General features: G+C 42.3%; 1 protein-coding gene across 2 annotated transcripts in view; it reads left to right on the top strand.

Annotated features, from left to right (window-relative positions):
* lg15h8orf34 (linkage group 15 C8orf34 homolog) overlaps positions 1–24,610 on the top strand; it is a 126,818-nt gene that overhangs the window by 18,139 nt on the left and 84,069 nt on the right. Inside the window, exons 2-7 of one of the 2 annotated variants that reach the window (XM_062021279.1) lie at positions 15,963–16,107; positions 16,183–16,314; positions 18,824–18,934; positions 19,096–19,124; positions 19,193–19,356; positions 23,587–23,753. In XM_062021279.1, the coding sequence (XP_061877263.1) occupies positions 15,963–16,107; positions 16,183–16,314; positions 18,824–18,934; positions 19,096–19,124; positions 19,193–19,356; positions 23,587–23,753 (748 nt within the window). Of the gene's footprint in view, positions 1–15,962; positions 16,108–16,182; positions 16,315–18,823; positions 18,935–19,095; positions 19,125–19,192; positions 19,357–23,583; positions 23,754–24,610 lie in introns of both variants that reach the window. The other variant, XM_062021280.1, reaches the window with a different exon arrangement.

Here is a 24,610-nt window from a genome sequence, read left to right as displayed (position 1 = left end):
GGCCCTGCACTCTTTAGTATTTACATGCTGCCGCTAGGTGACATCATACACAAATACGGTGTTAGCTTTCACTGTTATGCTGATGACACCCAACTCTACATGCCCCTAAAGCTGACCAACACGCCGGATTGTAGTCATCTGGAGGCGTGTCTTAATGAAATTAAACAATGGATGTCCGCTAACTTTTTGCAACTCAACGCTAAGAAAAACGGAAATGCTGATTATCGGCCCTGCTCAACACCGACATCTATTTAATAATACCACCTTAACATTTGACAACCAAACAATTGAACAAGGCGACTCGGTAAAGAATCTGGGTATTATCTTCGACCCAACTCTCCCGTTTGAGTCACACATTAAGAGTGTTACCAAAACGGCCTTCTTTCATCTCCGTAATATCGCTAAAATTCGTTCCATTTTGTCCACAAGCGATGCTGAGATCATTATCCATGCGTTCGTTACATCTCGTCTCGATTACTGTAACGTTTTATTTTCGGGCCTCCCTATGTCTAGCATTAAAAGATTACAGATGGTACAAAATGCGGCTGCAAGACTTTTGACAAAAACAAGAAAGTTTGATCATATTACGCCTATACTGGCTCACTTGCACTGGCTTCCTGTGCACCTCGGATGCAACTTTAAGGTTTTACTACTTACGTATAAAATACTGCACGGTCAAGCTCCTGCCTATCTTGACGATTGTATTGTACCATATGTCCCGGCAAGAAATCTGCGTTCAAAGAACTCCGGCTTATTAGTGATTCCCAGAGCCCAAAAAAAGTCTGCGGGCTATAGAGCGTTTTCTATTCGGGCTCCAATACTATGGAATGCCCTCCCGGTAAAAGTTAGAGATGCTACCTCAGTAGAAGCATTTAAGTCTCATCTTAAAACTCATTTGTATACTCTAGCCTTTAAATAGACTCCCTTTTTAGACCAGTTGATCTGCCGTTTCTTTTCTTTTATTTTCTTTTCTACTCTGCTCCCAACCCGGGATGGACCGCCAGCCTGTCCATCAGATGGGGACATCTCTACGCTGCTGACCCGTCTCCACTCGGGATGGTTCCTGCTGGCCCCACTATGGACTGGACTTTCGCTGATGTGTTGGACTTTCACAATATTATGTCAGACCCACTCGACATCCATTGCTTTCGGTCTCCCCTAGAGGGGGGGGGGCGGGGGGTTACCCACATATGCGGTCCTCTCCAAGGTTTCTCATAGTCATTCACATTGACGTCCCACTGGGGGGAGTTTTCCTTGCCCGTATGTGGGCTCTGTACCGAGGATGTCGTTGTGGCTTGTACAGCCCTTTGAGACACTAGTGATTTAGGGCTATATAAATAAACATTGACTGATTGATTGATAAATCACAAAAGTCTCAAAGGGCTGCACAAGCCACAACGACATCCTCGGCACAGAGCCCACACAAGGGACTTTGATGTGAATGACTATGAGAAACCTTGGAGGGGACCGCATATGTGGGTAACCCCCCCTCTAAGTACAGTCCCTAGTGGATCCACATAACAGTGAGCAACAAACTCTGAGAATTCACTGATAAAGTCCGAATAGGGCCCAGGGGGGCGGTAGATAACAGCCAGGTGGAGAGGCAGCGGTGTGACAAACCTCATAGTGAGAACCTCAAACGAGTTATATTTATTATTTAGGTTAGGTGTAAGATTAAAGTTTTCATTGTATATTAGTGCTTTTAAGAGGACGGGCAACATGTGCATTCGTATAGTTAGGAGGAGATGCCTCATTTAGCGCAAAAAAATCGTCTGGTTTGAGCCAGGTCTCGGCAAGCCCAACGACGTTAAGTTTGTTGTCTCTAATGACCTCATTAACTAATAACGTTTTGGAAGATAATGATCTTATGTTTAAACAGCCTATATTATAGGTAGTGGGCTGTTTTGAGGATTGTTTGTTGAAATTATCTGAAGTAGCAATATTAATAATGTTGCGTTTATTATGCGTAGTGCACTTTAAATAGTTTCGACCATATCTAGGAATTGATACGACGGGAATTTTTATTATTATTATTTTTATTTTTATTTTTTTTTTCATAAAGAAATACAATCATGTGTGTTTACGGACTGTATCCCTGCAGACTGTATTGATCTATATTTATATATAATGTATATATTGTGTTTTTTATGTTGATTTAATTTTTTTTTTTTTGAAAGTTTTTTTTTTTTTTTGTTTTTTTAAATTACATTTCTTGCGCGGCCCGGTACCAATCGGTCCGCGGCCCGGGGGTTGGGGACCACTGCACTAACACAAACCTAGCACCAACTAATAGGACACATTTTAGGAGATTTTGACAAAGTGGGGGGGCTAGATGACGTCACCAGTCTGAAAATGTACTTTAGAATAACTTGAAAACTGTATTAGTGCAAACAAAAATGTTTACGGCACAAAAACCAGCACAAATGACTGGCAGTGTTATTTCAATATTAGCAATGGTAAGGGGGGCCAACTTCACAGAGGTAGATCTACCAACACCTATTTTCTATCATTCTACATTTGTACGCAAATATTTTATTGCTGCATATGTTTTCATGCTGTTGTTTTTAATTAACATTTAACAGCCACAGTTTAATGTCGGTGGCGTTTAAATCCAAGTTGTCATTTCCCCCCACTTTTGCTGGATTAAAGTTGGTCCTGGGGTAGGCTTTATCACTTTTTTTCGTAGGTGTTGGTCTGACAGCGACGCTAAAGAGTCATTACAAGCAGTCAAGGCAGCTGAGCACACAGCCGGAGGCCAGATGCATCATGGGAGAGTTTAGAGCGAGGATGGCGAAAGAGAGCCAGTCTAATCTGAGGAAGGCTACCAGTGGGACAGGAGGAGGTGATTTGTGGGAAACAGCCAGAGTGGACGGCGGCTGCATGCTAATACTTTTACGAATGACCTCAACACACCGACTGCTACGCAAACAAGGACCTATATTTGGTTTGTGTATCTTTGACTATAGAAATATTTACTGTAAGCTTACAAGTGATACTGCACTGTGATTCATAGAGGCATTAATCTGTTCCAGGGTAAAGCTGTGACCATCATAAAAGTTCAATAGGTAACCTTTTGTGCAAAAAGCCAAAGCCAGTCCCAGCCTATTTGCTTATATATAACCATAAGTGCTGTGTATGATACATTACATTATTATTGTTGTATTTAAAAAAACAAAAAATGTTAAAGTAGAATAACGGTCAGAGAAACCGTATAATTGTTTTTTTTGTGATGCTTGCGTTGTAGTTTTATTACCCTCACATGAATCTAAAACGTATCATCACATTTTTCTTCTTCTAACGACCTTTCATCTTTTTTCTCCTCCCCTCCACAAACGTCTTCATTGAAGTGCGTCTCAGATTAAAAAATGGCTGCTCTGACAAGCATCTATCATCCAGTGCGAATGAAATGATTTGTCGTCTCCCTTTAAATAACCAATACGACCGGTAGCAATGACAATGACAAACAGCAGGTAAATAGACTATATAGTGGTGGCGGGAACGATGATATCAGTGCTGTAAGATGCGTTCATTTTTTCACACAAGGACGAGTCATGATGAGAGCATGTCTGCGTTTTATGGCTCTAGACTTTGTGCGCTCGTGACAAGAATAGAAATCAATCATTTGTATCAATCAAGAGGGCTGCATAAAAGACAAGTGAACCACTACTACACTGCCAATGTTGAAGGGAGACTGCAACCTCATTGGGAGTTGTGAATAGAGCATTAAAAGTGGACATTTTCCCCAATTCCAACTGCATGAAAGTGAGCTCTGTGAACCACTACACTACCAGTGACCAATGTAGACTATACCCTGGACTGGGAGGATTGAGTGGCAGTCACTCCCACGCCAGCTGTGTGAACCATTACACTACCAAGGACGGCGTGGTGAAGTTGGTAGAGTGGCCATGCCAGCAATCGGAGTGTTGCTGGTTACTGGGGTTCAATCCCCACCTTCTACCATCCTAGTCACGTCCGTTGTGTCCTTGGGCAAGACACTTCACCCTTGCTCCTGATGGCTGCTGGTTAGCGCCCTGCATGGCAGCTCCCGCCATCAGTGTGTGAATGTGTGTGTGAATGGGTGAATGTGGAAATACTGTCAAAGCGCTTTGAGTACCTTGAAGGTAGAAAAGCGCTATACAAGTATAACCCATTTATCATTTATCATTTACCAATGGTAAAGGTAGACCAGTGCGACTTCAAAAAAATCAATTAACATCTGAATTGCAATTCTCATTATTCCAATTCCAAATTGATTCCTAATGTTTAAAAATCGATTTTAGTTTTTTAACAAAAAATTGTAATATATTTTTATAAATATTGTATCTATTTTTAAGAATACATTTAAAAAAATATGTTTTTAGGCCATCTTCATGCTTACTATCCATGCGTACACGTCATATGTCAGCAACCAAAAGGTTTTGTATCTGTTTGAATCTAGAATCGATTCTGTATTAAATCCTCACCCCATGAATCCGGATGGACTTGGATCGCAAGGGAGCCCAAAGATTCCCACCTCTCGAGAGTAGTGTGGCAAACACTGAACCGTTACACTACCCACGGGAAAGGTACACCAGTGCTACTCCAATGTGTCTTGTTGGGTAAATAAATTAAAGTTAAAATGAGGGTAAATAAATGAGAATACAGTTTGGTAAACACTGTAGACTACAACCTGGATTGATTAGGGCATTGAATCACTCCCATGGTTGCTGTCTTAAAGTCTGCTATGTGAACCACTGCACTACCAATAGTAGGTACAGTAGTCTGGTAGACCACGTCCAACTCTTGGCAGTGTGGAAATCAATCTCCAATTGGGTTTGTAAAAACTGAGCCCAGACTGTCTGCGCTAAAGTCAGCTATGTGAACCACTACACAATCAATTTGGACCCCATCTTTCAGTAATATTGAGGAGAAATCCTGAGCTGAGTTCCACCTCGGTGAGTTGATGTTCTAAATTCACACCCTTTGCTTGTCTTTTCCACCTAATTGCGGACTTACGAGGCAGCCATGTGGCGGGTCACGGCGTCATTGAGAGTCTTTGTCAACCACTGGGGGCTTCCAATACCTCTTGGCTGGCGGACAGATATTCAATTACGCCTCAAAAAATGTGTGTGCGTGTATCGCCTGAGGGACTGTGGCCGTAAAGCACACATCTTGGTAACCTAAAGGCAGCTTCTGGAATCAAAATAATAGATTTTGGTCATGTCCGTTAAAGCATGTGATCATCACATAGCTACATGTTTATTGTATGGTATTTCTTGTATGCTCTCAGCAGTGGCGTGCGGTGAGGTTCATGTCAGGTGAGGCACTGACTTCCTCACAGTCAGATTTACAAACATATGAACCCTAAAGAGTATCTTATTCACCATTTGATTGGCAGCAGTTAACGGGTTATGTTTAAAAGCTCATACCAGCATTCTTCTCTGCTTGGCACTCAGCATCAAGGGTTGGAATTGGGGGTTAAATCACCAAAAATTATTCCCAGGCACGGCGCCGCTGCTGCCCACTGCTCCCCTCACCTCCCAGGGGGTGAACAAGGGGATGGGTCAAATGCAGAGGACAAATTTCACCACACCTACACTGTAAAAAAAAAGACATTTGAGAAAACGCAAATTTTCAAGGCAACATGATGCAACAGGATTTTTGCGTTTTCTCAACTTTTGACTACTGCTAACCAGACACTGTTTTGGTACATTGTAAAAAATAATCATAGTTTTTAAGTTAGTCAGACTCAGAATTAAGGTTTCACTATGTTTAACTACCAAAACAGTGTCTGGCCAGCAGTAGTCAAAAGTTGAGAAAACGCAAAAATCTTGTTGCATCATGTTGCCTTGAAAATTTGCGTTTTCTCAACTTTTTTTTTTTTTACAGTGTAGTGTGTGTGTGACAATCATTGGTACTTAAACTTTACACTTACAAACTGTAGCACACAAAAAAGCACATTTAATTAAAAAAAACGTTATTATGGTCTTACCTTTACTTATCAATCAATCAATCAATGTTTATTTATATAGCCCTAAATCACAAGTGTCTCAAAGGGCTGTACAAGCCACAACGACATCCTCGGTACAGAGCCCACATACGGGCAAGGAAAAACTCACCCCAGTGGGACGTCGGTGAATGATTATGAGAAACCTTGGAGAGGACCGCATATGTGGGTAACCCCCCCCCCTCTAGGGAAGACCGAAAGCAATGGATGTCGAGTGGGTCTGACATAACATTGTGAAAGTCCAGTCCACAGTGGATCCAACACATCAGCGGGAGTCCAGTCCACAGCGGGGCCAACAGGAAACCATCCCGAGCGGAGACGGGTCAGCAGCGCAGAGATGTCCCCAACCGATGCACAGGCTAGTGGTCCACCCGGGGTCCCGACTCTGGACAGCCAGCACTTCATCCATGGCCACCGGACCTATGCAACTCCCCCTCGCAAGGGACAGGGGAGAAGAGGAGAGAAGAAAAGAAACGGCAGATCAACTGGTCTAAAAAAAAGGGGGGTCTATTTAAAGGCTAGATTATACAAATTAGTTTTAAGATGGGACTTAAATGCTTCTACTGAGGTAGCATCTCTAACTGTTACCGGGAGGGCATTCCAGAGTACTGGAGCCCGAATAGAAAACGCTCAATAGCCCGCAGACTTTTTTTTGGCTCTGGGAATCACTAATAAGCCGGAGTTCTTTGAACGCAGATTTCTTGTCGGGACATATGGTACAATACAATCGGCGAGATAGGCTGGAGCTAAACCGTGTAGTATTTTATACGTAAGTAGTAAAACCTTAAAGTCGCATCTTAAGTGCACAGGAAGCCAGTGCAAGTGAGCCAGTATAGGCGTAATATGATCAAACTTTCTTGTTTTCGTCAAAAGCCTTGCAGCTGCATTTTGTACCAACTGTAATCTTTTAATGCTAGACATAGGGAGACCCGAAAATAATACGTTACAGTAATCGAGACGAGACGTAACGAACGCATGAATAATGATCTCAGCGTCGCTAGTGGACAAGATGGAACGAATTTTAGCGATATTACGGAGATGAAAGAAGGCCGTTTTAGTAACACTCTTAATGTGTGACTCAAACGAGAGAGTTGGGTCGAAGATAATACCCAGATTCTTTACCGAGTCGCCTTGTGTAATTGTTTGGTTGTCAAATGTTAAGGTGGTATTATTAAATAGATGTTGGTGTACTTATAAGTGCGGGAGCAGTGGTGTTTGTGTTGGAAGAGTCGTGAATGAATGAAATATGAAATCCGCGCAGCAGTCTGCAAGTGTACCTAATGTTGTGTCCCTGTTCACGGCTCCTCCGGCGCGCCGCGCGAGCATTGTTGTTTTTGCACTTTTTGGCTTCTTGTTCTCCCCTGCCTCTAGTGACTGCACGCCACTGGCTCTCAGGGTCCATGGTGAAGGACATGGAGGTACTAAGGTGCATTGGCTTCCTCAGTCAAACTGGATGTGCAATCAATGTACGCTGGCACGCAGAGTCCTTCTTTTTTTACAGTACAGACGTGGGCAGCATTTAAATGACCGGCTTTTGCTGTTTTTAACCACTCCTTCTGGCGTCACTGTGTCACAGGGACAGTCCTTCCATCTTTAAGGAAGTCGCTTGAAATAGAAGCTTCATCAAATTGTCTGGACTATGAGTGATGGTCTATTTTGTTTTATCAGAGGTCTGACATTTCTCAATCCCCAGTGTTCTTCAGTCTTCATTTTGTATAAAATATGATAAGTACATCTATTTTCTATATGGCTGGTCCTCATAGGAGTCATGAGGGAGGCGGAGCCTAACCCGGCTGACTTTGGAAGAGAGGTAGTGTACACCCTAGACTGGGGATGGGCGATATGGTCTAAAATCTATATCGCGATATATATGGTAGCCTCCTGCGAAAATGATATATGGCACGATATGTAATTTGGTATGTAAATGATAATAGAAGCATTTCCAAATGGGTTACAAAGTCTCCTAATTTAAGGCATGTGAAATATTCGCGGAAACTGGGAAATCAGCATTTTTAAGCAACAATTTTTGCGTCAAAATATATCTTCCGCGTTTTTTAAATGAAATATCAATAAAAAGACAATCTAAAGAAAATGTTGGTATTTTGGTTATTCTTCAAATTTTAACAAGCCCCGGAAGTGTTAAATACAAGTAAGCTAGGAGCAAGCGAGGTTGTGAGCTGAACGTAAAAGTACGAACATGGTGACTATACTGTTCATTACACCGTTTTTACCTTCCGTCTCAGGAAGTCTGTCCGTCGGCGACCCTTGCTCTGCTGCCCCTCTGTTGTGTCAGTCGCGTTCTTTGTGGCATTTATTCATCCTTCCTTGTTACCATGAAAATGTGACACTATGTGCCCCTTTTTTTGTTGCAAATTGTTTATGTCTGTACAGCACTTTGGCCAACTGGTGTTCTTTTTAAATGTGCGATATTAATAAATAAACTGAACAAACTGAACCTAAAGGTGAAGTGAAGTGAATGATATTTATATAGCGCTTTTCTCTAGTGACTCAAAGCGCTTTTACATAGTGAAACCCAATATCTAAGTTACATTCAAACCAGTGTGGGTAGGCACTGGGAGCAGGTGGGTAAAGTGTCTTGCCCAAGGACACAACGGCAGTGACTAGGATGGCGGGAGCGGGGAGTTGTGTTGCGGCTTTATATTATTGGGTTGTTGTCAAGGCGCGGGCTCGAACCCGCGTTTCATCAGCAGCTGTAGCTGCCGGCACCTCCGCTGGCAGCGCGCTCAGACACGCCCCTGCTCGCGCTGAGCGCAGCACGCCCACGCAGCACGCCCACGCAGCACGCCCACGCAGCGACAAGCCTGCAGACAATCACAAATCAACGCACCTGGACCTGATGAGAGGGAGCGGCATAAAGACCAAGCGGACCCGAGGAACCTTTGCCAGAACATCGCTCATCTTCCCAATAAACATCACGTCTGGCAGGAAAGTGGAGGACCTGGTCAAAACTGCGCTGCGCTCCAATCCAGGACCGGGAGGTGGACCACCCAACAAGCTTTTTGTCCATCGGGAGCTGCGATCCAGGGTCCTGGATTGGGGGCACTCCAGCCTGTTCTCTTGCATCCAGGCTTTCAACAATCCCTATCGCTGCTGCTAAGACGTTTTTGGTGGCCATCCATGGCCAAGGACACACGTGAGTTCATCGCTGCTTGTACTACTTGTGCCCGTAGTAAGACGTCACACAGGCCTCCTGCTGGTCTCCTTCGCCCTCTCTCCATTCCTGCCCGCCCTTGGTCACACATCGCCCTGGATTTCGTCACAGGATTCCCAGCCTCCAGAGGTAATACCACCATCTTGACTATTGTTGACCGCTTCTCCAAGGCAGCCCACTTCATTCCGCTGCGCAAGTTACCCTCTGCCTCAGAGACTTCTGATCTCCTCACTCTGCACGTCGTCAAGCAACATGGTATCCCGGTGGACATTGTCTCTGACCGAGGCCCTCACTTTACGTCACAAATATGGAGAGCCTTCTGCAAGGGAATTGGGGCCTCGGTCAGCCTCACATCGGGATACCATTCCAGAGCAACGGGCAGGCTGAGAGGGCGAACCAAAGCTTGGAGACCATGCTCTGTTGCGTCGCCAGTCGTCAACCCACGTCCTGGAGCAAGTTTCTGCCTTGGGTGGAGTTTTCCTATAACTCCTTGAAGAGGTCCGCTACCGGTATGTCCCCATTTGAGTGCTCAAAACAGGAAGTGAGGGAATCGAAAACTAAACAAACATGATCTGGGCATCGGATCATGACAGTACCCCCCTTAAGGACAGATTCCAGATGTCCACAGGAAACACAAAGAGCAAGTTCAAGAGTCATGGGAGGGCGGAGAGAAGACTTGGTGGAGGGTCGCCAGGCCAAGTGTCCCCGAATCCACCGGGGACGAGTCAAGTGGCGGCGGCGAGAACAACTGGGCTGTCTGTGGCTTGCTTCGGTCCTGAGGAAGACCTTGAGGGTTTGGTGCGTCCTGACAGCGAGACAAAGCCTTCTTGGTTGGCTTCCGCCTTCTCTGACACGTCCGGGATGGAGGTGAGGCGATGTCCCCGGGCCAAACGGAGTTAATGGGCACCAGTGAACCTCCGGGGACTCACATCAGACTCTCGCTGTCCTCGGGCGGATAGCGGAGCGTCTCCGCTTTCATCGCTCTTAACACCCTCCACGTACCTTCGTCAAACTCGTCAATGTCCGTTGCGAGAGAACTGTATTCTGCTGGTTTCCTTCTGTTACGGTTGGGTCGCATGTTTATGCGTGGGTCGTTCTCCCAGGATGCAGACGGAAACTACGGAGGCAATATGCAGGTAGGACAATGATTTATTCTAATAAATCGTACAAAAATACAGTAAACAAACAAAAGAGACGCGTGCCGATTGCACGGGGGGCTTAGGGAAAAACTTAGCACAGGAATCTTTGGCAAGGAAACAAAAAATCATCCAATGTAACTGATGCTTACAGCAAAAAAGGAAATCAGACTGAGTGTGGTGAACAGCTGGAATAAGTAGCTCTCTGATTAGTGCTCAGGAGCAGGTGAGCGTCCCGAATACTAATCAGAGGCAGGTGAAAACAATCTGCAGTCATGGCAACTAAAACACAATCCCAGGGGTGCTCAAAACAGGAAGTGAGGGAATCGAAAACTAAACAAACATGATCTGGGCAGCGGCTCATGACACTTACAGTCCTCCAGTGTCCAGGGATTTATTTCCTGAGTTTGTAATCAATCAATCAATCAATCAATCAATCAATCAATGTTTATTTATATAGCCCTAAATCACAAGTGTCTCAAAGGGCTGTACAAGCCACAACGACATCCTCGGTACAGAGCCCACATACGGGCAAGGAAAACTCACCCCAGTGGGACGTCAATGTGAATGACTATGAGAAACCTTGGAGAGGACCGCATATGTGGGTAACCCCCCCCCCCTCTAGGGGAGACCGAAAGCAATGGATGTCGAGTGGGTCTGACATAATATTGTGAAAGTCCAACACATCAGCGAAAGTCCAGTCCATAGTGGGGCCAGCAGGAACCATCCCGAGTGGAGACGAGTCAGCAGCGTAGAGATGTCCCCATCTGATGAACAGATGAAACCCACCCCGGGTTTGGAGCAGAGTAGAAAAGAAAGGAAAAGAAACGGCAGATCAACTGGTCTAAAAAGGGAGTCTATTTAAAGGCTAGAGTATACAAATGAGTTTTAAGATGAGACTTAAATGCTTCTACTGAGGTAGCATCTCTAACTTTTACCGGGAGGGCATTCCATAGTATTGGAGCCCGAATAGAAAACGCTCTATAGCCCGCAGACTTTTTTTGGGCTCTGGGAATCACTAATAAGCCGGAGTTCTTTGAACGCAGATTTCTTGCCGGGACATATGGTACAATACAATCGGCAAGATAGGCAGGAGCTTGACCGTGTAGTATTTTATACGTAAGTAGTAAAACCTTAAAGTCGCATCTTAGGTGCACAGGAAGCCAGTGCAAGTGAGCCAGTATAGGCGTAATATGATCAAACTTTCTTGTTTTTGTCAAAAGCCTAGCAGCCGCATTTTGTACCATCTGTAATCTTTTAATGCTAGACATAGGGAGGCCCGAAAATAATACGTTACAGTAATCGAGACGAGATGTAACGAACGCATGGATAATGATCTCAGCATCGCTTGTGGACAAAATGGGACGAATTTTAGCGATATTACGGAGATGAAAGAAGGCCGTTTTAGTAACACTCTTAATGTGTGACTCAAACGAGAGAGTTGGGTCGAAGATAATACCCAGATTCTTTACAGAGTCACCTTGTTTAATTGTTTGGTTGTCAAATGTTAAGGTGGTATTAATAAATAGATGTCGGTGTTGAGCAGGACCGATAATCAGCATTTCCGTTTTCTTAGCGTTGAGTTGCAAAAAGTTAGCGGACATCCATTGTTTAATTTCATTAAGACACGCCTCCAGCTGACTACAATCCGGCGTGTTGGTCAGCTTTAGGGGCATGTAGAGTTGAGTGTCATCAGCATAACAGTGAAAGCTAACACCGTATTTGCGTATGATGTCACCTAGAGGCAGCATGTAAATACTAAAGAGTGCAGGGCCAAGAACCGAACCCTGGGGAACTCTGCACGTTACCTTAACATAGTCCGAGGTCACATTGTTATGGGAGACACACTGCATCCTGTCAGTAAGATAAGAGTTAAACCAAGACAAGGCTAAGTCTGTCATCCCAATACGCGTTTTGATACGCTCTAATAAAATATTATGATCAACAGTATCGAAAGCGGCGCTAAGATCAAGAAGCAGCAACATAGATGAAGCATCAGAATCCATCGTTAGCAATAGATCATTAGTCATTTTTGCGAGGGCTGTCTCCGTAGAGTGATTTGCCCTGAAACCGGATTGAAAAGGTTTACAGAGATTGTTAGACGCTAAGTGTTCATTTAGCTGCTGTGCTACAATTTTTTCGAGGATTTTCGAGATAAACGGAAGGTGGGTCACCGGCCGGTAGTTTACCAGGAGATCAGGATCGAGGTTAGGTCTTTTGAGTAGAGGATGAATAACCGCTTTTTTGAATGCTAGGGGAACAGTACCAGAGGAAAGTGATAAGTTTATAATATTTAACACTGATGGACCTAATAATACAAAAAGCTCCTTGATAAGTTTCCCAGGAATTGGGTCAAGTAAACATGTTGTTTGTTTTGTCCCATTTACACATTTTGACAATTCCTCCAATGTTATTTCATCAAAGAGAGAGAGAAACTATTTTGGAGGGCGGTTTCAGTTGTATATACAGTCGTATCTGTGTTAATAGAACCCAGCTGTAGCTGAGATGAATTGTCTTTAATCTCTTTTCTAATGACTTCACTTTTCTTATTAAAGAAATTCATGAAGTCATCTGCTGAGTGGGTGGAGCTACTGGGAGAAGTCCCTTGTTGGGTTAGCGAGGCTACTGTACTAAACAGAAATTTAGGATTATTTTTGTTGAGGTGGATGAGATTTGAGTAATATTTAGCTTTAGCTGAGGTAAGCATGCGTTTATAAGTTATTAAACTATCACACCATGCTTGATGGAAAACCTCAAGTTTAGTCGCACGCCATTTGCGTTCCAGCTTTCTACATGATAATTTCTGGGCTTTAGTTTCTTCTGTAAACCATGGGGTATGCCTTTTAGGGGCCCTTTTTAGCTTTAGCGGTGCTACAATATCAATGGTGTCGCGCAGCGCGTCATTAAAGTTGTTAGTGAGGTTATCAATAGAGCCCACATAATTTGGGAATGGTGCCATTACCGAAGGCAGTAGGTCAGTAAGAGTCGTCGTTGTGGCAGCATTAATGTTGCGGCTGCTATAGTAGTTATTATTATTATTATTAGTTTGTTGACAATGAGTCAGAACTTCGAATTTTATAAGGTAATGATCGGACATTACTTTAGTGTACGGGAGTATCGTAACTTTAGAGGTGGTGACACCCCTGACAAGCACTAGATCTATCGTATTACCGTTGCGATGCGTGGGTTCATTTAATATTTGTGTAAGACCACAGCTATCAATTATAGTCTGGAGCGCCACGCATGGAGGGTCCGATGGGGTTTATTCATATGGATATTAAAGTCCCCCATTATGATTATATTGTCGGCGTGCGTCACTAGATCAGCAACAAACTCTGAGAATTCACTGATGAAGTCCGAATAGGGCCCAGGTAGATAACAGCCAGGTGGAGAGGCAGCGGTGTGACAAACCTCAAAGTGAGCACCTCAAACGAGTTATATTTATTATTTAGGTTATGTGTAAGATTATAGTTTTCATTGTATATTAGTGCGACACCCCCTCCCCTTTTAAGAGGTCGGGCAACATGTGTATTGGTATAGCCAGGAGGAGAAGACTCATTTAGCGCAAAAAAATCGTCTGGTTTGAGCCAGGTCTCGGCGAGACCAACGACGTCAAGTTTGTTGTCTCTAATGACTTCATTAACTAATAGCGTCTTGGAAGATAATGATCTTATGTTTAAAAAGCCCATATTATAGGTAGTGGGCTGTTTTGAGGATTGTTTGTTGAAATTATCCGAAGTAGCAATATTAATAATGTTGCGTTTATTATGCGTATTGCACTTTAAATAGTTTCGACCATATCTAGGAATTGATACGACGGGGATATTCAGATTGTTTGCTTGATGTTGCGATAAACTGAACGCATCATAGTTAGCTACCTCAGTACAATGTATGTCTGCCTCTGACACGGTCACAAAAGAAAAAACATTATGTGAGTTGTGTTTTATTCTAAGAGAATTGCTATGTGTGCAGGGATTATCCAGCCTGACGCCGGCTAGTTCTAGTTTAAATGGCTTCTTACCCGGAGACTCCACGCTTCTTTGGTTAGCTTTTCTCTTTGTTGTTAGCCCCGCTCGGCATCCCCGCTTCTGCTTCCGCTCGCACCGCTTATGTCGTCTCCATTGGCGGTCACCGCTAGCACTTGACTCCGCTGCTACAAAGGCCGCTCGATGTAGCCCACGAAGTATTCCCATGCTAGCGAGGAGGCCCACCGTACATGCATCTTTCAGTCTATAACGACCCGATCCATCCACATCCAGAATTGTCTGTCGGTCGTATGTGATCACAGAGTGTTCACGCTTTGAGCCAGCCATGAAATTGACAGAAATGACGGGTGTTTTTTGCCAAATCGCTCTACACTCCCAAGAGCGTTAGCATAGCCGCTGCATTCCCATGCGCCGCCATTTTGCCATCAATAAACAATAACAAAATGATTGTTAATTATTGTAATTACCCATTAATTCCCATATATTCCCATTAATTCCCATGGACGGTGTCCAACTTTGAATAATCAAAAAATGGTCAATATTTCCAAACTTCCCGAGCTTAACTTCCCGTGGTAAATTTCTAGAAAGTTTCCGGAAATTTACCGGAAACTTTCCACCCCTTTGCAACCCTACTCCTGACTGTGTTCAACATGGTAACCACTAGGGCACCATGCAGTCTGAGTAGGGCTGCAGCTATCGATTATTTTAATAATATATCGATTAGTTTGTTTGGGTAATCGGATAAACATATTTTAATAGTATTTTCGGGAAATATAGTTAAAACGATTTTTCTGCTTGCTATAACCTTCATTCTTTTTTCTAACAAATTGCACATGGTCAACATTGAAATTGCACTTTAAACATATGTAAGAATACAAATGAAAACAATTCTCTCACACCACAGCTCTCGTGTGTGCTCTATTGCAGCAGCCGTGCGGAAAACTATGTCCGCATATTCAAAGTTTCGGGCACTCCTTGCAGTCCAGATTTTTTAATTAAACGAATAATCAAAACAACATAATATATATCAAAGTTTATTTCTAATTGATTGCATCAATTAATCTTTGCATTCCTTAGCCCATGATTAGTATGGTTTTATTGATAATAAGCCAATTTACTGTTTTTTAAACTGTGTATTAAGCTAACAATTCTTTATGGACTGTGGATCTTATTTTTTGTTTAATACTTTGATGATTTTATTATAAATTCAGATGAAATTGCATCATATCGTTCTCTGTTTGTGGCCTTGAACATCCCGATGCTCTCCTAACTTGATTCATGTCTTATTCATTGCAGCGCGTCTGTTTTATTGATTATTTTTTATCTGCAGGCAGAGAGTGAGTCAGATGCTACATTTGAATGTAATTACATTTTATGGTAATTTTTAGTATTTAAATTTTTTTAACAGTGTAGTCTGTCCATTCCGACACATTTTATGACCGTGTACTCCACTAATGGATTTTGCTTGCTCAGGTAAAATTTCTGCAGCCACACCAGTTCTGCTCAGCTTTACCTGGAGTTTGTTTTCACCACATTGTAGTCTCACACTTCAATGCATCTTCAAGGCAGCTGCTGAGGATTAGTACACCCACAAATAATAAAGCTGTTTATTTTTAAACGTATTAGTATAGTTTCTTAGCTATTAACGCTGACTCAGCTGACTGTTCTCTGCTTTATCGTAGGAGTTGATGACCAAACTGATAAGTGAGACTCCCGACCATCCAATTCCTTTCCTCATCGATCACCTGCAGACCAAACAGGACAGTCCAGGAAAGATGCACAGAGCTCTTTCGGGCTCGGCGGCACTTTGGGCCCAGAGCTCCCCGGGTTGGTGTACTAGGACACATAGCGTGTACGCATAAATGGTTGCATTGTGTGACTTATCTTTTGCCTCTCTAAAAGAAAGCAAAAACACTCGAAGGGAGCCGCGCCACTGTGAGAAACCGTGGCAAATTCATCCCAGGAAGCCCAAGAAGTCCAAAAGCGACCTCGCTGTGTCCAGTCTGTCGCCGCCCTCGCCTGAATCCAAGTCGTGTAAGTTTTAAAGCAGCATCACTAGAAATGTACTGCAGTACTAAACTTACAACTTGTATCTCTGTCACACACACCGCTGAATTTAGTACAGTCCGTTAATTTGATTTGATTATATTTAATTGAAATTGGTCACAGTGTTTTATCAAGTGGAGGCTCACACGCTGAATCCTGACTCTTTTATTTGCCATTTTAATACTCCATTGAATTATTTTCTCATATTTTACACATTTTAATGCAATTTAGTTTTTGTAGATAACCTTTACTTTGTTCCTTAACTACATTCACTGGCCACAACAATAGGTACACCTAAGAGCCATATCATAAAAGTAATTTACTTTATTACTTACTCAGATGCAGATTGTATTGCACAAAAAGATGAAAATTATATTTTTAAAAGCCAATTCCTTTGACGCACTTTTGTGTTTTTGATGAGTTTACCTTTATGAACCACTTCTTTCGGGACTCCATGAAAGCTCTTTCCTATCTCTATATTTGAACGACTGGAACACCCAAGAACAGAACAACAATACTCAAACCCTACACTCACTCTCACTTGTTTTAATGTGACGCTCAAGCTGCTTGACCATTGTGTAATTTAAGCCGCAAAGAAAAAAAACGGATGTGACGTCTTATGCAACCCTTCTATCGATGGATTCTTTTTCACTTTTTGAAAATTGCAGTTTTTAAAAATACATATAATATAATTAACATTTATTTTAACATTGATAAGTTGATTAACTTTAACATAATACTGTGTTGATATAATGTAGCTCATTATATGTATACATCAAACTTATTTGAGTATTTTATTGCATTTTAACGTATCATACAGTTGATATAATTAAAATAAGTATAAATTAATTTATATAATAATTAAAAATATTTATAAATTATTATATAAAAACAATATTCACATTCGAATCACAGTTCTTATTTATTTGTTAACACATTTTTTATAAAGACGTTTTTAGACCATCTCCAGACTTACTCCCTTTGCATATGGCAGCCAAAATAAGCTTTTGTAACCTATAACCTATTTTGAAAAGGTTTTATTTTCATTTGTATAACAAATAATTTTTTACAAGAATCTGTTTTAATCACCCCAAGAACCGGAACCATATTGTAGGTTGTTGTAAGATTCACATCGCTAAGAATAAATAGAAATTTATATTAGGGCTGTCAAATTATTATTATTTTTTATCAGATTAATCACAGTTTGTAATTTGGGTAATCATGATTAATCACAGGTGATTACTTGCGTGCCTAATTAAAATTTGCTTAAAAAAGAACCCAATATTTGTACACTAATGCAATGTTATGTATGAATGACATCCAGGAACGTTTTTAAAACGTTTTACTTGAATGCATGTCATTTATTTGCACAAAACTTGGTAACCGTTTTGTCCAAAGTTCTTTCAGGCTGTATTTTGGAAATTGGGAAAATTGCCAGCGAGCACGCAAGTCGCAGTCACCTCACTCAGTTTTGTACTGACGTATGCATTGATTGTATTACGGTTAAGGCAAAAGAGCTTGGGGGGTCAAAATATAGTGCATGATTAATCTAATTGTGTGCATGATTAATTAGATATTTTTTTGTGATTCATCACATGAGTTAACTTGTGAATTTTGAGAGCCCTAATTTATATCATTTAAAAATGATAAATTATAATTCTAAAAATATTGCTAAAAAGAAATGTTGCTGTATAGCACATATGACATTGCAGGTGTATTAGTACTGCAGCGACGCTGCAGTGAGTGAAAACGCTTGAGACGATGAGGTTGGGTCAAATCTGGAGCAAGTAGCACGCATTTGAATAATTTAACATGAAGTCTATTTCAGACTGAGGTCAGTGCATCGCTCACTATCACAGACAGGAAACGAGGGTACAAAAAAAGTGAACATAAGAAGTAAAGTAATGGACATGGAGACACGTTGAGGCACTTTTTCGCGGCATTCATCCTCACAGCTCCATTTGATGTCAAACGGCATTAAAAATATATTTGATAGGTGTTTTGGTGCGCGGCGCTCATGAAAAATGGAAAGTGACGCGATCATCAGTTTTCTGCATGACTGTATCAGCAACACAACAGCTGTGTGGTTATGAAGACGCCTCTTCTTTAACTGTATAAAGATTCTTCTTCAGGTGATGCTCTATAAACTTTATAGGGAATTAGTTCAGCAGTTTTAAGGAACAAAACATATATCCTAGAAAATGCTGGCCAGGATGTAAAAAGACAAGCAGGATATTGTCTTGGCATCAACACTTAGAAAGTGTGTCTCATATTTCTATAGAAGAAACCGGCTGGTTCTTTTAATAGATCCAGAAGCTTATATAATGCAGATGGTTGAGAGGCTGAGCAATGTCAGTACATCACCATATATGGGTCACTTCACGACTCCTCTTTGACATGTCAATCAAAGAGGATGCCAGACAATGTTTATCTTGCTTGTGTAGGAGGTATGTGTACCGTTTTTGAAAAGATGCATATTTAACCTCTGCTCCCTCAGTGCCTCAGTGCCCATCCTGGGATTGGAGGGACAGCCGCGACTTTGACGAGCTCAACCACATTTTGCTGGAAAGCAAAAAGCTGGGCCAGGCCCTGGAGAGCCTTTCTCGCAGTGAGTGTCTTTTAATTCATCTTGATGCGCAACACTGAAGCAGCAGCAAATGTCAGTGTAAAGCAAATCCCACGGAGGGTTTAGCAGCTGAGCTCTACAAGATTGTTGGATTATTGTATCTGATGCTTCCCCTTTTAAAGCTTTTCCCTCCTTTCTTGTAGGTATTGCTGTCTCTGATGACCTAGACCAGGTACAACGCAACACAGTATCACATGTTAGCATCTGCATTTAAATTCCACTCATCTTCTACCATTTTAGAACCTGGGAAGCTTCAACTCCTTGCTACGCCCCAGAGTAGTGGGGGAGTGGATCGGTCGAGCCGATGAGGATGCCGACCCGTTGGCCGCGGAGATGCTGCACCCGCCTCTCCCTCGCAGCAAAAACGACGTCTGTTGGAGCGGAGACGGCCTTCCCATTAACAGGTCAGCAACAGAGACACAATCAATAAGAGTGGCTGTGGATTGCCTGTGTATACCAGTGTTGCTCAAAAAGGTGAGGTATCGGAAGGGGCGCCAGCATATTTGGCATATTTTTTGGCAAATAATCATTAAAGGCCTACTGAAACCCACTACTACCGACCACGCAGTCTGATAGTTTACATATCAATGATGTAATCTTAACATTGCAACACATGCCAATACGGCCGGGTTAACTTATGAAGTGCAATTTTAAATTTCCCCCGAAACTTCCGGTTGAAAACGTCTATGTATGATGACGTTTGCGCGTGACGTCGATGGTTGAAACGGAAGTATTCAGACACATTGTATCTCAATACAAACAGCTCTGTTTTCATCGCAAAATTCCACAGTATTCTGGACATCTGTGTTGGTGAATCTTTTGCAATTTGTTTAATGAACAATGGAGACTGCAAAGAAGAAAGCTGTAGGTGGGATCGGTGTATTAGCGGCTGGCTATAGCAACACAACCAGGAGGACTTTGAGTTGGATAGCAGACGCGCTATGCGACGCTAGCCGCCGACCGCGCCGATGATCGGGTGAAGTCCTTCGTCGCGCCGTCGATCGCTGGAACGCAGGTGAGCACGGGTGGTGATGAGCAGATGAGGGCTGGCTTAGGTGGAGAGCTAATATTTTTAGCATAGCTCTGTCGAGGTCCCGTAGCTAAGTTAGCTTCAATGGCGTCGTTAGCAACAGCATTGCTAGGCTTCGACAGGCGGCACAGCATTAACCGTGTGGTTACAGGTCCAGTGTTTGGTTCGGTGTCTCCTGATAGTAGTATTGTTGATCTTCTGTCTATCTTTCCAGTCAGGGGCTTATTTCTTTTGTTTCTATCTGCATTTAAGCACTATGCTATCACGTTAGCTCCGTAGCTAAAGTGCTTCACTGATGTATTGTCGTGGAGATAAAAGTCACTCTGAATGTCCATTTCCCGTTCTCGACTCTCATTTTCAAGAGTATATAGTATCCGAGGTGGTTTAAAATACAAATCCGTGATCCACAATAGAAAAAGGAGAAAGTGTGGAATCCAATGAGCCTTTTTACCTAAGTTACGGTCAGAGCGAAAAAAGATACGTCCTGCACTGCACTCTAGTCCTTCACTCTCACGTTCCTCATCCACAAATCTTTCATCCTCGCTCAAATTAATGGGGTAATCGTCGCTTTCTCGGTCCGAATCGCTCTCGCTGCTGGTGTAAACAATGGGGAAATGTGAGGAGCCCTTCAACCTGCGACGTCACGCTACTTCCGGTACAGGCAAGGCTTTTTTTATCAGCAACCAAACGTTGCAAACTTTATCGTCGATGTTCTCTACTAAATCCTTTCAGCAAAAATATGGCAATATCACGAAATGATCAAGTATGACACATAGAATGGATCTGCTATCCCCGTTTAAATAAAAAAAATTCATTTCAGTAGGCCTTTAACTTAAAATTTAATGGCAGCAACACATTGCAAAAAAATTGTCACAGAGGCAGTTTTACCACTGTATTACATGGCCTTTGCTTTTAACAACACTCAGTAAACGTTTGGGAATTAAGGGGACCAATTTTTGAAGGTTTTCATGTGGGATTCTTTCCCATTCTTGCTTGATGTACAGCTTAAGTTGTTCAACAATCCGGGGTCTCAGTTTTAGGCTTCAAATTGCACTACACATTTTCAATGGGAGACAGGTCTGGCCTACAGGCAGGCCAGTGTAGAACCCGCACTTTTTTACTATGAAACCACGCTGTTGTAACATGTGGCTTGGCATTGTCTTCCTGAAATAAGCAGGGGCGTCCATAATAACATTGCTAGGATGCGACATATGTTGCTCCAAAACCTGTATGTACCTTTCAGCATTAATGGTGCCTTCACAGATGTGTAAGTTACCCATGCCTTGGGCACTAATAAAGTTAAGTACCAATGATTGTCACACACACACTAGGTGTGGCGAAATTATTCTCTGCATTTGACCCATCACTCTTCATCACCCCCTGGGAGGTGAGGGGAGCAGTGAGCAGCAGCAGTGGCTGCGCCCGGGAATCATTTTTGGTGATTTAACCCCCAATTCCAACCCTTGATGCTGAGTCCCAAGCAGGGAGGTAATGGGTCCCATTTTTATAGTCTTCGGTATGACTACACCCCCATACCATCACAGATGCTGTCTTTTCAACTTTGCGCCTATAACAATCCGGATGGTTATTTTCTTACACAACGTCCACAGTTTCCAAAAACAATTTGAAATGTGGACTCGTCAAACCACAGAACACTTTTCCACTTTGCATCAGTCTATCTTAGATGAGCTCAGGCCCAGCGAAGCCGACAGTGTTTCTGGGTGATGTTGATAAATGGCTTTCGCTTTGCATAGTAGAGTTTTAACTTGCACTTACAGATGTAGCGACCAACATTAGTTACTGACAGTGGTTTTCTGAAGTGTTCCTTAGCTCATGTGGTGATATCCTTTACACACTGATGTCGCTTTTTGATGCAGTACCGCCTGAGGAATCGAAGGTCCGTAATATCATCGCTTACGTCCAGTGATTTCTCCAGATTCTCTGAAGCTTTTGATGATATTACAGACCGTAAATGGTGAAATCCCTAAATTCCTTGCAATAGCTCGTTGAGAAATGTTGTTCTTAAACTGTTTGACAATTTGCTCACGCATTTGTTCACAAAGTGGTGACCCTCGCCCCATCCTTGTTTGTGAATGACTGAGCGTTTCATTGAAGCTGCTTTTATACCCAATCATGGCACCCACCTGTTCCCAATTGGCCTGTTCACCTGTGGGATGTTTCAAATAAGTGTTTGATGAGCTTTCCTCAACTTTTTCAGTCTTTTTTGCCACTTGTGCCAGCTTTTTTGAAACATGTTGCAGGCATCAAATTCCAAATGCGCTAATATTGGCAAAAAATAACTAAGTTTTCCAGTTTGAACATTTAATATCTTGTCTTTGCAGTCTATTCAATTGAATATAAGTTGAAAAGGATTTGCAAATCATTGTGTTCTGTTTTTATTTACAATTTACACACTGTGCCAACTTCACTGGTTTTGGGAGCTTTTAAGACCGCCCACAAAACAGCGCATCTTGACTATGTTAGAAAGCAGCTTGAAAATGGTTTGTAAAACATCAACTATGTCACATTTCGACCAAATAACCACCATTACCGGTACATATTATGTAGACCACAAAGAAGTGTTATAAATGTCATAATATGACCCCTTTAAGCAGACTTTAGAATATGACTGACCTCTGCTGCCTGAGGAACTGAATGACTGATGCAGTTATCACATTTCAATAGCTCCATCCAAAATGCTCGCCGCGCCACCTCTTCTTGCTAATTCTGGATAAAAAACAGTGTCAGTTCATTTCTGCGTTGCTCAAGGCTGAAAGAAATGCGCAGCTTTCTATCTAAATATTTCTTCGACCTCTCTCCAGGCATTTTTTGTGCTTTATGTGTGCTAAACATTTAGCGTCCAAATTACTTGTGTGTGCTAGAGAGATATAATTTGTACTAGAGCGTCTGAGGTGACTAATTAGAGGAATATGGGCTATGAAAGCATACATCATGTGGAAGCCTGAGCTGACGTACATACACTGATAATGTCATTATCTTCCTGTATAATAAGAGAGAGGGTGATGCAGAGAAATCACTTTGTTAACAGCCTGAGTGAGAAGTTCCCACATTTAAGAACTGTATAGGAATAGCATCCTAATATAGATAATGATCCATTTCATACCTTTTATTATTGTGGCGGACGTATGGTATTTCTTACTGTACAGCATATTGTCTCCCAAGAATCATTAGCTGAGATAAAGTTAATACCCTTCTGCCGCTAATCCACATACTCAGCTGGAGGGATCTGGAAATTGATTTCTCTAATAAAAAATTCAATGCACAAGTCAGCCTCCTTAATTGTGTCTGTACGCTACGTCTGATTTTATATTAGATTAAATGAGAGGGAGATAATTCACCTGAAACGAGAGACTCCTGTGGGTAATGTAAGCTCATTTGTTGTATTACCTTTGATAAATTGCATTTAATTAAAAGCAGACTGATATCGTGCTCCACTATAATAAATGTAATGGGTTGTTTGTCGTGTGAATAGTAATAGTGCAAGTACAGAGCCTTGTGGTACTCACCTGCTACACTCTAGCATGCGTTGAACACAAGCTCTAATAACTGCCCTCTTTGTGCTTTTTCTTCCCTGTCCCAGCAGTCTAAAGATGAAGGCCAAGAGCAAAGGGCTAAAAGAGCAGCAGCAGCATCACAAAAAGCTCCTGGCCGCCATGTTGTCTCAGGACCCGTTCAATTCGCTGCACAGTCCGACGCCTTTTATCGCAGAGGAAGAAATGGAAGATGAGGACGAGGCCATGGAGCTTTTGGGTAATTTGATTTAACTTTCATGCAGCATTTTCTTGATTTATACTTTCGCCATATTGTACTTAGCAGCCAGGACAGATGTATAAACCGATTTCCTGGGTTACAAAAGCCTTATTTAGTTATTTATAAGTTCCATTGCTTTTTTTGTTTTGTTGTTTTTATCAGACCTTTCTCCTTTGTCATCACTAGTACATGCAAAAATCAGTTAAGGACAAACGGCATTGGAGTTATCCCTCAAATTAAAGCCTTTGATGAGGGCTTTCAAGATCTATAATTATTTTGTCAGTATGTTATCATTTGACGACGCATTAACCAACAAACTTTTTTTTGCCTTCAAATGTCACCAATCTCCATTCGGCGGTCCCCTTTTCCGTATCGACCGCCACTCTCAGGACTATAAACCTGATTAAAGTGGATCCGGCATGTGGCGTGTGGCAGGAGACCCACTGGAGGATTTGCAGGCCTCATTTATAAAGAAGGTCCGACTGAATGTGTGCCACGGATGACTGATGGCCACCGACAGGGAGGGCGATATTTGTGATACTCTATTGATCCTCGAAGGGGAGATTGATGCTCTCTTCGCTGCTATCCTCTTGAGTGCTGCAAGAACATGCATGCTTACTGGCTATGCTGCCTTGCAATGCATTGACTCACTGTCTTTATTGTATGTGCTAGATTATTTGTTATTTGCACCTCACTATTTATTTATGTACAGTTACATTTAAATTCCTTTGCACACGCTTGCTGGATTTGCAAGGTTTGAAAGCGTTTGCACAGGTTGCCCTCTAGTGATGTAAAAGTGCCATTGCAGTTGAGGTGAGTAAAGTTTTAAATTTAAACTTTTAAAGTTGTTAAAATTA

This window comes from Entelurus aequoreus, linkage group LG15 (assembly GCF_033978785.1).
Source record: "Entelurus aequoreus isolate RoL-2023_Sb linkage group LG15, RoL_Eaeq_v1.1, whole genome shotgun sequence".
NCBI classification, from domain to species: Eukaryota; Metazoa; Chordata; class Actinopteri; order Syngnathiformes; family Syngnathidae; genus Entelurus; species Entelurus aequoreus.
The sequence above is the reverse complement of the archived record's forward strand: the minus strand, read 5'-3'. Positions and strand labels throughout refer to the sequence as shown.